We start from the raw sequence: 13280 nt of genomic DNA, 5'->3' as shown, positions 1-13280 counted from the left end.
CAAATAACAATGACCACAGTTTATTTTACTCCTACATGCTTTTGTATATGCGTGTCAGACTGTGCTTGATTCACATGCTTACACTCATGTCCACTGAGTGTGTGTGTGTGTATGTGTGTGTGTGTGTACACTTAAACCCACTCTGTGCGTGTGAGATCTTTCCCACTGCGATTTGAATGTGGGTGTTAAGTGAAGAATAGGTTGTAAATGATTGGTATTGTTTTCACTGGTAGTGACACTTCACTGCACTTCAAATGAAGGAGCTTCATGTGTTTCTAGCAAAACTGATTCGGAATCTCTAATAAAAACATCTTTGTCATGATCTGGAAACAATATGCGAACAAAAAAGCTGCAGGAATATGTAAACTATGTTTCACCAGCCACAAAATGATCTGAGGGTGTTCTGTGGAGCACAACTTCAGACCACAACCACTTTAAGAGACCTACATCTGTTAGTTTGTAGCTTAAATACAACCAAGGAATAAAAGCAAACATTTTGACAGCACTAGTGTACTTCAAAAAGCATAATAAATGCCATTGAGATCCCTGGTGGTCTCCATCCCTGGTTTCCACAGTCTACTGCAAGGCACAGCACACCTGATTCAGCTCTTCAATCTGAGCCAGAGACTGTTTCTGACAGGACTGAGACAGGTGTGTTGACCCGCACTGGAATAAAGTCTTCCGTGAAATGCCGAACCTCGTCCACAGAGAGCGCGATGAGGGAAGTGTGGGGTGTCCGCAGTGGAAAGCTATTCGAGCGGGAGCTGCTGTTTTTATGGAACTTCTGATTTCTCTCTCTGGGCATTCCGTCGAATCTTCATTTCCGTGAGCTGGATGTAGCGGATGACATTTGTGTCTGTTGTGTCACATGCATAGACAAAAAGGAAACAGCTGTTTTAACTGAGAAAACGCAAGCAGGAAGTGCAGTGAAAGATAAATCATTTCAGATTTATGATTATTTATGATTAATTTGTGATTATTTATTATAACAACAGTCACTGTTGTCCTGAAGAACAGGTGTTTTAGGTTCAGAAGCTGGACTTGTGCAAGAGCTCAAATGAAGCCCTGAAATGCTGAGATAGTGTTTTGCAACTTAGTATAGAGTATAAAAGAAGATGATTTACACATAATACTGTATATTATCATCATATTGGCAAGTGAATCAGATTCGATTTTTTCACTTGTTGTTTTTTGAGATGTTTGTTCTGTAGTAATGTGACCTCGTTGGTCCACATTATTGCAAATGTAACATCAAGAAACACATCATTACATTTGGTATTTGTCAAACATTTTTGAACCAAGGACCTCTTTCGATCGAATGCGTCTCCTCACTCTTAATCAACTTTGCAGTTCACAACAATATGTCATACTTATAACAAATAAAATGTTGCAATGTTGTGGCTCATTCCAGAGCTTGATTATTTTCCAAGGCTAACATTTTGAAAGGAAACTAAATGAATAGGAAATATATTATGGAACCAAGGCCACTGGAAGAGTGAGCATTTGGCGTAGTTGTGCAGTGAGATTTGAGACATACTTCCGGAGGGCCACAAACCCTAGTGCAGTGTGTGAGAGTTTAACCTGACTGACCTGTGGGCTGCTGTTTGTGTGACTCCTTCAGGTAGTGCAGGGCTTTGTTGAAGTCTCCCAGATGATAATACGCCACACCAGAGCGATACAGGGCTTTAAAATTCTCGCCCTCCTTTCTCAAAACCTTCAGACAGTACTCTTTCACTCGTTCATAATTCACTAGCTCCATCTGCAACAGACATGCTACATGCAAACAGACAAAACGAAAGGCACCAATGCAAAATTGATGATTCGTGTTTTTGTTTTTTTGCAGTTTAATAATCAAACGTAGGTATAAAACCTGTAATCTAAACCATGACGTCATTCTGCATGTAGAATTGAAGACATTCACTCACAGATTACTTTCTTTCAAGGCGTATTCAGGGTTGGAGGAACCAAATCTAGCAGTTTGCCACTGAAACCCAGCATTAATTTGAATATAATGGTCTGCTTGCCTTGCATTCAATCTTAACAGGTGGAAGTCATAGAAAACAGACCTAAGTGCACTGAAAATCAAAGTGGTGAAACATGATGCGCGTTCCCACCTGCCAGGCTGTTGTAGCACTCCAGCTCCGCGTTCTCCACCGCGCCTTTCTGCTCGTCTGTCAGGCTGGACTTGCTGATGCTGGTCAGGACGGTGGAGGGGGACTTGCTGGTGTCAGGGTCCCCCAGCACGCGACACAGACCCTTCATTTCCAGCAGCGCGCGGTGGTACTTGCCGATGGCCTCGCGGTATTTTTTATCCTTGTAGCACTGCGTGCCCTGCGTCTTGAAGTCCAGGGCTCGTTTGACCAGGTCCGCCGGCTCGTTTTGGGGTTTCACCATCATCGTACCGCTCTGATGGGGCGCGTACTGCGGGTAGCGCGAGTCTCCGCGGCTCCGTCCACCGGGAGGCTGCGTGACGGTGGAGTTCGCGCTGCCGCTCATGACGCTCATCGTGCCGTTTCCTTTGCGTATCATTCCTTCAAACCTGCCCTGCTCCACGCTCATCCCACCGATTCGATAATTCCCTAAAACTCGCGTTTCCGAGGTTCGTTCGTTGCTTCTTTGCGCGTTTACATGCCCGCGTGACGAGTACGTCTTCACGGTACTGTTTTAAAGATGGATTCCCGGATGATTCACACACACACACGATACTGTGAATTTTTCTTCTTTTTCGCCGCCTCTCTCTCTCTCTTTTCATCAGTCTAGCGGAACGGACAAGGATCGGCACGTCCTGCTCTCACCAAATGACTCAAAAGGGAGTGAGCGAGCGTGCGCATGAAGCCACAGCTCGCGCTGCCCTTAAGAAATGCGGTCATCACGGATGGAGCGCGATAACCGGTCTGTCAGCCCCCCTGCGCGAGCTCTCGTTTCTACTGAAATCCAGCTGAGCGCAACTCAGCCGTTAACAAACGCATTTCACTTGCTCAAACGATAATTTCGTGTGACGTGATTTCTGCCCCCAGAACACAGAACAGAAAACCAGCTGCTGTTGGACACTGAAAAGAGCTGTTTACAGTTTTATTCTCTTACTTTGATCTTCCCTTGATTCAGAAGACCTGTTCTGCTCTCTTTCATTATGCTCACAACAAAGTTATTGTCAACCCACATTCACTTAATTAAGAATAATATGGTGGATATCTGCGTAATGGAATGAATCACTTTGGGAAACGTAATGTTTGCCCCACAGGTGTGTGTGTGTGTGTGTGTGTGTGTTGTAAGCGGGTGGCTGGTACGGTTGTTGTGTCTGGGTGTGTCGTGATTGCGGTAAATCGTGCTGGGTGGGGAGTTCTGCTTTGCTCAGTCTGTTATTTTTATACTCTCAAACACATGTGCATGTCATATGCACATAAACTAGTAGACTTGGATCTGTCTGATAAAAAACAAGTACATTCTTTCTTTCTTTCTTTTCTTGTCCAGTATTTTTCTTCTACTCTGACGTTAAGTTTTTTAAATTCTTTTTCCACTTATTTTTTCAGAACTATTATTCTCTTGCTGATTGAAAGTTTCACGAATGTCAGATGCTATCACTTTAAATCAGCTTCTATAACATTTTTTGACTGCATGGGTGGTGGTTGATGTTACTTAAATATTTATATTAATATTAGTTTTAAACACATAGTAGCCTAGTAGCAGAATCCTGTTCTTGCTGATCAATGTGACATCAGTGGTTCAACCGTAATTTTACAAAGCAGCGAGAATACTTTTTGTGTGCAAAGAAAACAAAAATAAAGACTTTATTTAACTATTCTTCTCCTCCAAATCACATCTTCCTCTGTTATCAAGAGTACCTCTGAACGTAAACAATGTATGCATGTGATGCTGCTGACGTTAAACACGCATGTGCTATGCCTTGTTAAAGGGTTACTCCACCCCAAAATGAACATTTCGCCATTAATCACTTACCCCCATGTCATTTCAAACCCATAAAAGCTTCGTTTATCTTTGGAACACAGTTTATGATATTTTGGATGAAAACCGGGAGGCTTGTGACTGTCCCATTGACTGCCTAGTAAATTACACTGCAAGGCCCAGAAAAGTATGAAAACATCTTCAGAATAGTCCATCTGCCATCAGTGGTTCAATCAGGATATTCTCCAAAATGGCGCTACGCTGAAGCAGAGGAGACGAATTCTTGAATAAATTGTTGTTTTTGTTTTCTTTGCTCAGAAAAAGTGTTCTCGTCGCTTCATTAAATTCAGATTGAATCACTGATGGCAGATGGACTATTCTGACGATGTTTTTCATACTCTTCTGTGCCTTCCTTGACAGTGTTATTTACTTGGCAGTCAATGGGACAGTCACAAACCTCCCGGTTTTCATCCAAAATATCTTAAATTGTGTTCTGAAGACAAACAGAGCTTTTACTTATTTTCATTTTGGGGTGGAGTAACCCTTTAAATGCAAGTGCATGCTTCGTGTGGTCTGGGAACATTTCACTTGCATTGCCGTCCATGCAGGGTCAGAGAGCTCAGTTTTCATCAAAAATATCTTAATTTGTGTTCCAAAGTTGAAAGGAGGTCTTACAGGTTTGGAACGACATGAGGGTGAGTAATTAATGACATAATTTTAACTAACCCTTTAAGGATTAGTAGCATTTGAGCTTGACTGGCGTTGGGATTGTAGAGTTTGACTGTGGCTCATGTAGATGTGGAAGGTAATATACCTTTTCTGGATTTTTATGGGTATAATCCTGTTTTTGCTCTGCAGGCATTATGTGGTGTTTTCCGCTGCACTGCACTCATAGGATATTCTTGCAGAATTCTGCCTGCAGGGAGTCTGTTGGGTATTTGTCCCATCTGATAAATTCTTCTGTAGCAATGATGTTCCAACCAATGTAGTTTTAATTAGGTCCAGAGGCATCTTTCCTAATTCTTACTTTCATGGTCATGTTGACTATAGCCTACATTATTAAGAATATAATTATTTTTGTTTTAACTGAACTCCTTTAAAATCTAAAATGTTGTACATCATTGTGTGTGTATGAGTGAACACTTGTAAACATAGCAAGACTGATCTTAGTGAGATCCCGAGAGCTACTTGCTTACTTGCATAAACGTGGCCTATAGCTTTAGCAGCAAATCAAACAAGTATTGATTGATAAATGTAAAAAGCAAAAGAAAGAAAAAAGCACACACAAAAATCAGATGTTCCTTAGGAATTTCATAAGGAGCAGCAAGCATTTTCAACACTGAATTTTAATCATGAAACTAAATAGAAAGGCATTTTAATTCAATAATTTTGAATTGGGTTTCTTTTGACTGTTTCATTTTTAATTAATTAATTTATTTATTTATTTTATTGGTGAAAACAAGAACATACAAAACAGTAAAAAAAAAAATGGCCAGAATTTTCTATACAATTGAGAAACATTCGCCTATATTTGAGTATTTTGACTCAGACCCCAAAAAGGAAAATATTTGTTTTAAATTGAATTGTTTTCTTAAGCAAATGCAAATTTTCAAAGTGTAAACCTGTCTTTGTGGTCTTTTTAAAAGGGTTTCTTTTGACTACTATTTTTTTTTTTTAATTATTATTATCTTATTATTTATATTATTTTTTATTATTACATTATAACAACATTATTACAAATTTACAGAACAAATTGGCATACAACATACATTCAAAAAAGCCATTCTAAGCGGAGTTTAGACATACATGAATAAAAAAAAAAAAAAAAAAAAGCATAAACAATCTTTCAACCATCAATTTTAATAAGCGCAAATTCAGCAGGGGATAAGTAAGAAATTATAATAAATTATATTTATCAAATAAATCTAACAAGATTCCAGCTTTTTTATTTTTTGTTTTTGACAAGTTTTTAAGTATTGTCTCAAATAATTCTTAAATACTATAAACAAGGGGGGTGATTTAAAGAATCTACATTTGTGAATAAAATTTTTAGCTAACAAAAGTAAATTGTTAATCAAGAAACCTTTTTTACCATCTTCTTCAAAATTTCCATACTTAATATCTATAAAGGACAGATTGAATTCAACCACATTTCCTTCTTTTAACCATAATTGTATTTTGTCCCAGAAGGCACTAGAATATTTGCAAGCAAAAAAATTATCTGTATTATCTGGAGATGAATTACAAAATTTGCATAATATCATTTCAAAATTAAATCTAGCCCTTAGGAACTCTCCAGAAGGGTAAATATCATATACAATTTTAAAGTGAGTTTCTTTAATTTTGGGGTGAAGTGGAAATTTTAAGTAGGCTTATGAGGTTCTCATACATTTAATCATTCGTTTGTCAAAGAAAATATCCAACTTATTTCTTACAGCCCTATAAGGAAACATGATATTGTTGAAAATTTGTCTGATGTAAACGTTTGTACATTTCTTACTTTTATTCTTTTGACTACTACATGTTGGTGTAATTAAAAAGGAAGCGTCATAGAGCGTCGACAGTTATTGTGTCATCAGCCTGCGTCATAGTGCGAAGATGGCGTCGGTGGATTTAAGAGGTAGTTTGTTGATTTCGCGAATTAATTAGCAGATAGTTTATTTTATTTGACAGCTTTATTCCTAGCAAATCCCATTCGCTTTCACGTTGAAATGCTGTATAAGAAATATAAAATAGTTTAACAGAATCCTGGCTTTGTCCGGCCAACTTAATCACTTTGCTCTTTAGCATTGTCGCTAGTTTGTTGTTGTTGGAGGCGCGCAGTATTATCTGCATTTTCTACGATATATTTTATTGTTTGTTTGTTTTTTTTCCTTGAAGGAAATATTCTTATGCGAATATGATTTTTTTGTTTTGTGTTTGTCAGATAATCTGCTGGGCATCTCGTGGGTGGACAGTGGCTGGGTGCCCATCCTAAACCCCAGCAATGTACTGGAGTATTTCTCCGAGAGGAGCAACCCCTTCTATGATCGCACCTGCAACAACGAGGTGGTCAAAATGCAGAGATTAACCCTGGATCACCTCAAGTAAGCACTGCACTATGCCATTAAAACTGTTATTTATACAGCTTATGTACACTCTTAGTCATGTCGGTTATATTTTTTTTATATATATGTATTATACATGAATGTGTGTTTATTTTGCTGTCTCACTAATGATTGTTTTATTTCCTATTTTCGATTAAAATAGGTAGAGCTGTGTTGTTTGTGTCTAATTGTGTTTTCTATTTGTGTAGTCAGATGGTTGGTGTGGAATATATTTTGCTTCACGCTCAGGAGCCGATTCTGTACATCATCAGAAAACAGCAGAGACAGTCACCAACACAAGGTGAGTTTCTGCACTGCTGTTCAGTTTATGCTGTCTGTGTTGCTGTTTTTGCTTTTAATATTGTAACTTAAGAATTTTTTTTGTTTGGTGCCTGCATTATATTTTCAGATGATGCTTTTTTGCATCGGTTGCATTGTTGACAGACTTGCAATCCAGGGGCCTGTACCATGATGGTGGCTGAACAAACTCAGGGTTACAGGATTAGTTTTGAGTTGACAAAACCAAGCCAGTCCAATCCGGCTTTGTTGGTACCATGAAGCTGATCATCAACTTTCTCTGTCAACTCAGGCTTGATCCTGAGTTAATGGAGCGCGTGCACATGAATGTGTGACATCAGTAATGAGCAGCCAATCACATGCCTTGAAACTGTGATTCACTTCTCATTAAAGAGTCAGTGCGATTCACTACCAAAGATTGAACAATATGAAGAATTTAAACACATTTAAACAGCAAGATGAAACGATCTATCCATGAAAGAGGAAAACTTATCTTACCATATAAGTGCAAGTAAAAATTGTAAAGTTTATAATATCTATAGATATAACAACACTTAAAAATCTAAACTCATATGTAGTCATGTTTACAGCTATTGATTCTAAAACTTATTTATATTGCATATTATGTATGATTATATTAATTTAAAATAAAACCTTAATAATTACTATTAAACTAAGCTGGTTTGTGTAATGGATTAAGGGTATAATAATTATATAAATAATAAAAAATAATCGTCTCTAAAAATCAGATGATTTTATCTTTAAAAATGTTTTACTATGTAGCGTCCTTTAATTTGGAGAAAGAGAAACTGGAGGAGTGGCTTTATTGCGTCAGAGATGTCACTTTGCTTGAAGCTGATTGGTCAAATTTCAGTTTGAGATCTCTAAACCAGAACATAAGCTGCCCCGGAGCAGGTTAGTTGTGGAGCGTAAGTTACTATGGCGATGAACACTGCTAAAAGCCAAACCACTTTCATGGTACGTAAAACCCAGAGTTGGCGCAAACTAAACTGAAACTTACCTGGCTAGCCAGCTAAACCGGCTTCATGGTACAGGCCCCTGGTCAAGTTAAGTTTAACATGATACTTATCACAAATGACAATGTTTGGTACAGTTTCAAAGCCATTTAAACAGTACATGTTGTTTTTAGGGTTGATGATGATGATGATAATAATAATAATAAATTTATTATATTTAACCGGTTTAGCTTTCTAAATCATCAGTGGCAATGTAATGTGGACTGAGACACTCACTAATACTAAATAATTTTGAGTCCTTTTTAAAGTCCTGGTACAAATCAATGTATATCTTTTTTTGTTCTGTTTAAGATGGACACTGTAAAGGTTCAAGCTCTTAATTTTGCTCTCAAAGTGCACCAGAATGACAAAAAGGACAATGATACAATTTCAAAACATTTCAAACATAGATTTTTTTTTCAAATATACTGCAACAACATCCTATTTTGTTTTGCTTGAAGACTGTCTATGCATTTCAACATTTAATAGATTAATTGCTTCTGTTAATCACTAATGCAACAAGTTTCGATTTGTGTAGCTGTTGTGCTTATGTTACATCTTTGTCCCCCTTGTTCTGCAGTCACTGTTTGCGTTAATTTATATTGAGAGATTGAATTGCAAGAGAATGATAGGTGACAGAAGTTGTTTCAGAGGTTGTTACATTTTATTATTATTATTATTATTATTATTATTATTATTATTATTATTATTAGTAGTAGTAGTAGTAGTAGTAGTAGTAGTAGTAGTATTTTTACAATACTATTTTTTTTTTTAATTCCGAAATACTTGGAATGTTCTTTATCATAAATGGAGTCCTTTTTGTTGACTTTACATTCAACGTGCTGACATTAAATTTCTTTGCAGAATAAAGAACATTAAAATCTTTTCGTATGGTCTGTTTCCCTTACTGTTCTTTTCCTGCAGTGATCCCTCTTGCTGACTACTATATTATAGCTGGAGTGGTGTATCAAGCGCCTGACCTGGGATCAGTCATCAGTTCCAGAGTGGTGTGTTTATAACCCTACAACAATCTCTCTAACTCTTTCCTCTATTTCTCTGAACATTAATATTTTGTTTGTTTTGATGTGTCCTAGCTCTCAGCGGTTCATGGGATTCAGTCTGCGTTTGATGAGGCGATGTCTTTCTGCAGGTACCACCCGTCCAAAGGGTACTGGTGGCACTTTAAAGACCAGGAGGAGAGAGGTGAGAAAACACATATACACACACACACACACACACACAGCAGCAGGAAGCATTTCTCAACAAGTACAACTGTTTCTGTCAGAAGTGCTAAAATTGTGTTGTGTATGTGTTATTTATAGAAAGGGTAAAGCCTAAATCTAAGCGGAAAGAGGAGCCGAGTTCTTTGTTCCAAAGGCAGAGAGTTGACACACTGCTACTGGATCTGCGCAATAAATTTCCCCCAACTTTCTATCAGGTATTGCTAATATACACAAAACATTTCTAACAGGTTTCCGAATGTTGTTTTAATTAGAGCATAATATTCTATTTAAATTCTCGTTTTATGTCTATTTCAGCCCAAACCAGGAGAGAAGCCTCTCCCAGGTACGCAAATACTTGACTCATCTCATCTCATCTTATCACACCCTGCAGTAGCGCTGTGCAATTAATCACATGTGATTGTCATTCTCATCTCTTCAGTAAAGCCGGTTCTGTGATTAGTAGTAAATCTCCTTCACGTGCTTTCAGATGGAGCGGCATTTAATACACAGAGCCGTAGTTCACTGACAAACTATTCAATATCGTGTTCATTATCCAGGGTTCCCACGCTACTTGAAAACAAACATAGGTCCTTGAAAGTGCTTGAAAACAAACATAGGTCCTTGAAAGTGCTTGAATTAAATTTGAAATAAATTTTATGGCGCTATTTCAAAAATTGTCCATATGTGCTGTCAAAAACAGAAGGAAATGGCACTAATGATTGAGGGTGGAGATGGGGTAGCGCGAAGAAAAACTTAGCGTGTGTATTGACGCGCAGCCTAGAGCCCTGCGCGGAACAGTTTTCTTACGCCCGCTCCCGGTGAATTTCTGACCATTACTGCCCACTCCCACAACGTGTGTGTCCCGCTCCCGCAAACATTCTAATATTGTATATAATTTTTGAGCTATCAATATGCGGGAATAACATTTGAATGAGCGCTCGCAGTTCACTTTCGATTTCGCGATCACACTCTGTGTAAGGTGAGCACATCTAACAGTGCATGCATAATTATTAGGCACGTTGATATTATGATCATACTTTTTTCTAAGCACATTTTACCAATTCCAAACCACATCAATCTTATTAACTACTATTAATTTTGTATTTAATCCATAAGTGAGATATAATTGTCCATGAGGGCTGGAAGTGAAAAACTCCTTATATTCAGGTGTGCAGAATTATTAGGCAGGTTTTCTTTAACAGATGAAATGAGCCAAAAAAGAGATTTAACTGAAAAGTCAAAAATGATTAAATCCCCATGAGAAATATTCAAAACTAATGCAATACAGAAATTTCAAAGTTAAGGCATGACCATTGGTCAGCGAAATGCTCAGCAGGGTCTGATAAAAACAGGTGGAGAAGAAAAGACCCATGTTAACTGTAAAATAATGAAGAATTAATGTGAAGAATTAGGTGTAAAACCATCGGAACCATTTAGTCTGCAGCATCACCATTTTCCAGAACTGCAACCTAGTCTCCAGAATTATAAGGTGTCAGGTTCTCAGAGAATTTGCTTGGGTGAAAAATCCTCAAAAATAGGCTTTATAGACAAATTAGTTGAGAGCGACTCATGAAGGACCAGCATCATATCCTCTTGTACCACTGTTTGAAGAATTTATCTTCCAGAATCTGGCAGTAAATTTTAGGAGCTCATTTTTAGTCAATCTCTGCAAGACAGACTTTTCAGGATAGGAGATTAACTAAAATGAGCTCCCAAAACAACATGGAGCTGAGGAGAAAATGTAGAACTTGAAAAATAAGAAAAACAGCTTAGTGAAAAATGTTTACAGTTTAAAAGCAAATAGAAAGTCCTATTTTTTTTTTTTTTTCTTTATATTTTTTTGCAGAATTGCACATGTACAAGGTTTAAAATGTTCATCGTGACATGTTTTTTTTTTAAATATTGAAGTTTTGACCAGCTGCATGTTTGAATACCTGCATTCCTCTAGGTCCAAGATGAAAAATAGGATTTACGATATACAATATTTTATATTTACAATATAAAAAATAATTTAGACTATTTATTAATGAGTAACGTCTCTATTGAGAGAATGTGCAAATTTATGTTAACAGGTTTTACCTTATTACAACATTTAACCACTTTTTATTCATTTAAAAATTGCGCAATTCTTGTACAAGAACTACAGCAAAAACCAGTTTGATGCATATTTAATCAATATTTTAGAAATTGTATTTTAATATTACCAGTATTGATTTCAATGGATTTCATTCAATTCCTTTGAACACGACTGCTCAAAACGGTCTAAATTTATGAAACCTACACATTCAAAACATTATTACTCTGAAAGTTTTAATGTAAATGTTAAGTGTGATTGAAATGTTTAATACTATAAGGTCTTTCATGACACTACATATGCTGGGGTGTGAATTTGATAGGTGCTTGATATAAAATAAATGGTGCTTAAAGTCCTTGAATCTGGTGTTCATGAAAGAGTGGGAACCCTGATTGTCGTAGGACGATTCATCTGTGATTATGAACGCGATATTGCGTAGTTTGTCAGTGAACTACAGCTCTGCATATTAAATGACACTCCATCTGAAAGCACGTGAAGGAGATTTACTACTAATCACAGAACCGGCTGAAGAGATACGAATGACAATCGCATACGATTAATTGCACAGCCCTACACTACAGATGAAAATTTGTCAGATTTGCAGTAGATGTTCTGGATTATGCACAATGGACAATGCATTTATTGTGTACATGTCTCTACATTATACTTGCATTTAAAAATATGTGAGTGTAATTACATCTGTAATTCATATATTTGAAAAAGCAGAATAATATAGTACTGTTTACATGTGGTTTGATTGAAGACCGACTATTTAACCGATTAAATTTAACCGATTAAATGTTTTCATCATTAATATAGAAGAAAGGAGTAGCTAAAGAAAAGAAAATTAGAAGTATCCTGCACTCCGTAAATAAACTCTCACTCTCTGTCCATAGTGGAGGTAAAGAAAGAACCAGAAGTGCCGGTTGAGACCGTGAAGCCTCCAGAAGAGCGAGAGACGAAACCTCCAGCCCCACCTGGCCCTCCTCGGCCAGCTCCACAAACTACACCCAACAAACCACCTCCTGAGAAGCGTGCACGCCTGCAGTGACACACATGCCGGTCAGCCACAAACAACTTTAATGCTGCAGGACTTCTGTGGACATTTCTCTGCACCAGCTAACCAAGGGTGGACTGTTACGGTTATTGTATATAAATGCAGTTTCTTCATAATTTAATAGTTTTTGTAATAAGGGAACTGAAATGTCTGTATTTCATCTTGATGTCATTTTTCATATTACAGTGTTGCGGAGTTGTAGTATTATGCCATTCAATCACTCACAGTAAAAATACACAGTTTTCTAAAACCTGTCTTTTTCTGATTAAAAAATGTTTATGTATGTCCTTTGTAAGTGATTCAGTAATTGCGTAATGATTTACGTAGATTTGATTATGGTCAAATCTACGTAATCCTAACAAACCATACATCAATGGAAAGCTTATTTATTCAGTTTTCAGATGAAATTTGACCATTATGACTGGTTTTGTGGTCCATGGTCACAAATAGAGATGAGAGAGTGCGCAGCGCCCTCTTGTGTTCAGATGGGTAGGTGCATCTTTTGCGCTGCTGCTGTTTTAGTGCTCTAAAACAGACCCATAGCCAGCAGACATATTCTGATGAGAATTCAGTTTTATTCATATAACCGTGACAATTAGCTCGACCCAAATACTGCCAGTCCTG

At 37.3% G+C, this 13280-nt stretch overlaps 2 protein-coding genes across 2 annotated transcripts; one reads left to right on the top strand and one right to left on the bottom strand.

Annotated features, from left to right (window-relative positions):
• Positions 1-9: 9 nt before the first annotated feature.
• Positions 10-3518, bottom strand: LOC131552405 (tetratricopeptide repeat protein 9A). The gene is made up of 3 exons (XM_058796176.1): positions 2115-3518; positions 1591-1773; positions 10-856 (listed from the first exon to the last, which is right to left on the bottom strand). The coding sequence occupies exons 1-3, from the start codon at positions 2557-2559 to the stop codon at positions 774-776; spliced, it is 711 nt and encodes a 236-aa protein (XP_058652159.1). The 5' UTR covers positions 2560-3518; the 3' UTR covers positions 10-773.
• A 2917-nt stretch (positions 3519-6435) lies between these two features.
• On the top strand, positions 6436-12939 carry med6 (mediator complex subunit 6). Its single transcript, XM_058796175.1, has 8 exons — positions 6436-6523; positions 6830-6989; positions 7199-7290; positions 9227-9309; positions 9397-9505; positions 9625-9740; positions 9841-9868; positions 12496-12939. Exons 1-8 carry the CDS (start codon positions 6502-6504, stop codon positions 12648-12650), a joined length of 765 nt encoding a protein of 254 aa, XP_058652158.1. The 5' UTR covers positions 6436-6501; the 3' UTR covers positions 12651-12939.
• The last annotated feature ends 341 nt before the right edge of the window (positions 12940-13280 follow it).

The sequence above is a fragment of the Onychostoma macrolepis genome, chromosome 13 (genome assembly GCF_012432095.1).
Source record: "Onychostoma macrolepis isolate SWU-2019 chromosome 13, ASM1243209v1, whole genome shotgun sequence".
In the NCBI taxonomy this organism is placed as follows: Eukaryota; Metazoa; Chordata; class Actinopteri; order Cypriniformes; family Cyprinidae; genus Onychostoma; species Onychostoma macrolepis.
The sequence above is the reverse complement of the archived record's forward strand: the minus strand, read 5'-3'. Positions and strand labels throughout refer to the sequence as shown.

What these genes read in the sequence shown, in the direction of transcription:
- LOC131552405 (XM_058796176.1), bottom strand. Translation starts at nt 2,559, where the DNA reads ATGAGCGTGGAGCAGGGCAGGTTTGAAGGAATGATACGCAAAGGAAAC. An exon ending in GTGCTACAACAGCCTGGCAG is followed by an intron (nt 1,774 to 2,114) that starts GTGGGAACGCGC and finishes GTTTGCATGTAG; the next exon opens with CATGTCTGTTGCAGATGGAG. An exon ending in ACACAAACAGCAGCCCACAG is followed by an intron (nt 857 to 1,590) that starts GTCAGTCAGGTT and finishes GTGACACAACAG; the next exon opens with ACACAAATGTCATCCGCTAC.
- med6 (XM_058796175.1), top strand. Translation starts at nt 6,502, where the DNA reads ATGGCGTCGGTGGATTTAAGAG. An exon ending in TAAAGACCAGGAGGAGAGAG is followed by an intron (nt 9,506 to 9,624) that starts GTGAGAAAACAC and finishes TGTTATTTATAG; the next exon opens with AAAGGGTAAAGCCTAAATCT. An exon ending in TTCCCCCAACTTTCTATCAG is followed by an intron (nt 9,741 to 9,840) that starts GTATTGCTAATA and finishes TGTCTATTTCAG; the next exon opens with CCCAAACCAGGAGAGAAGCC.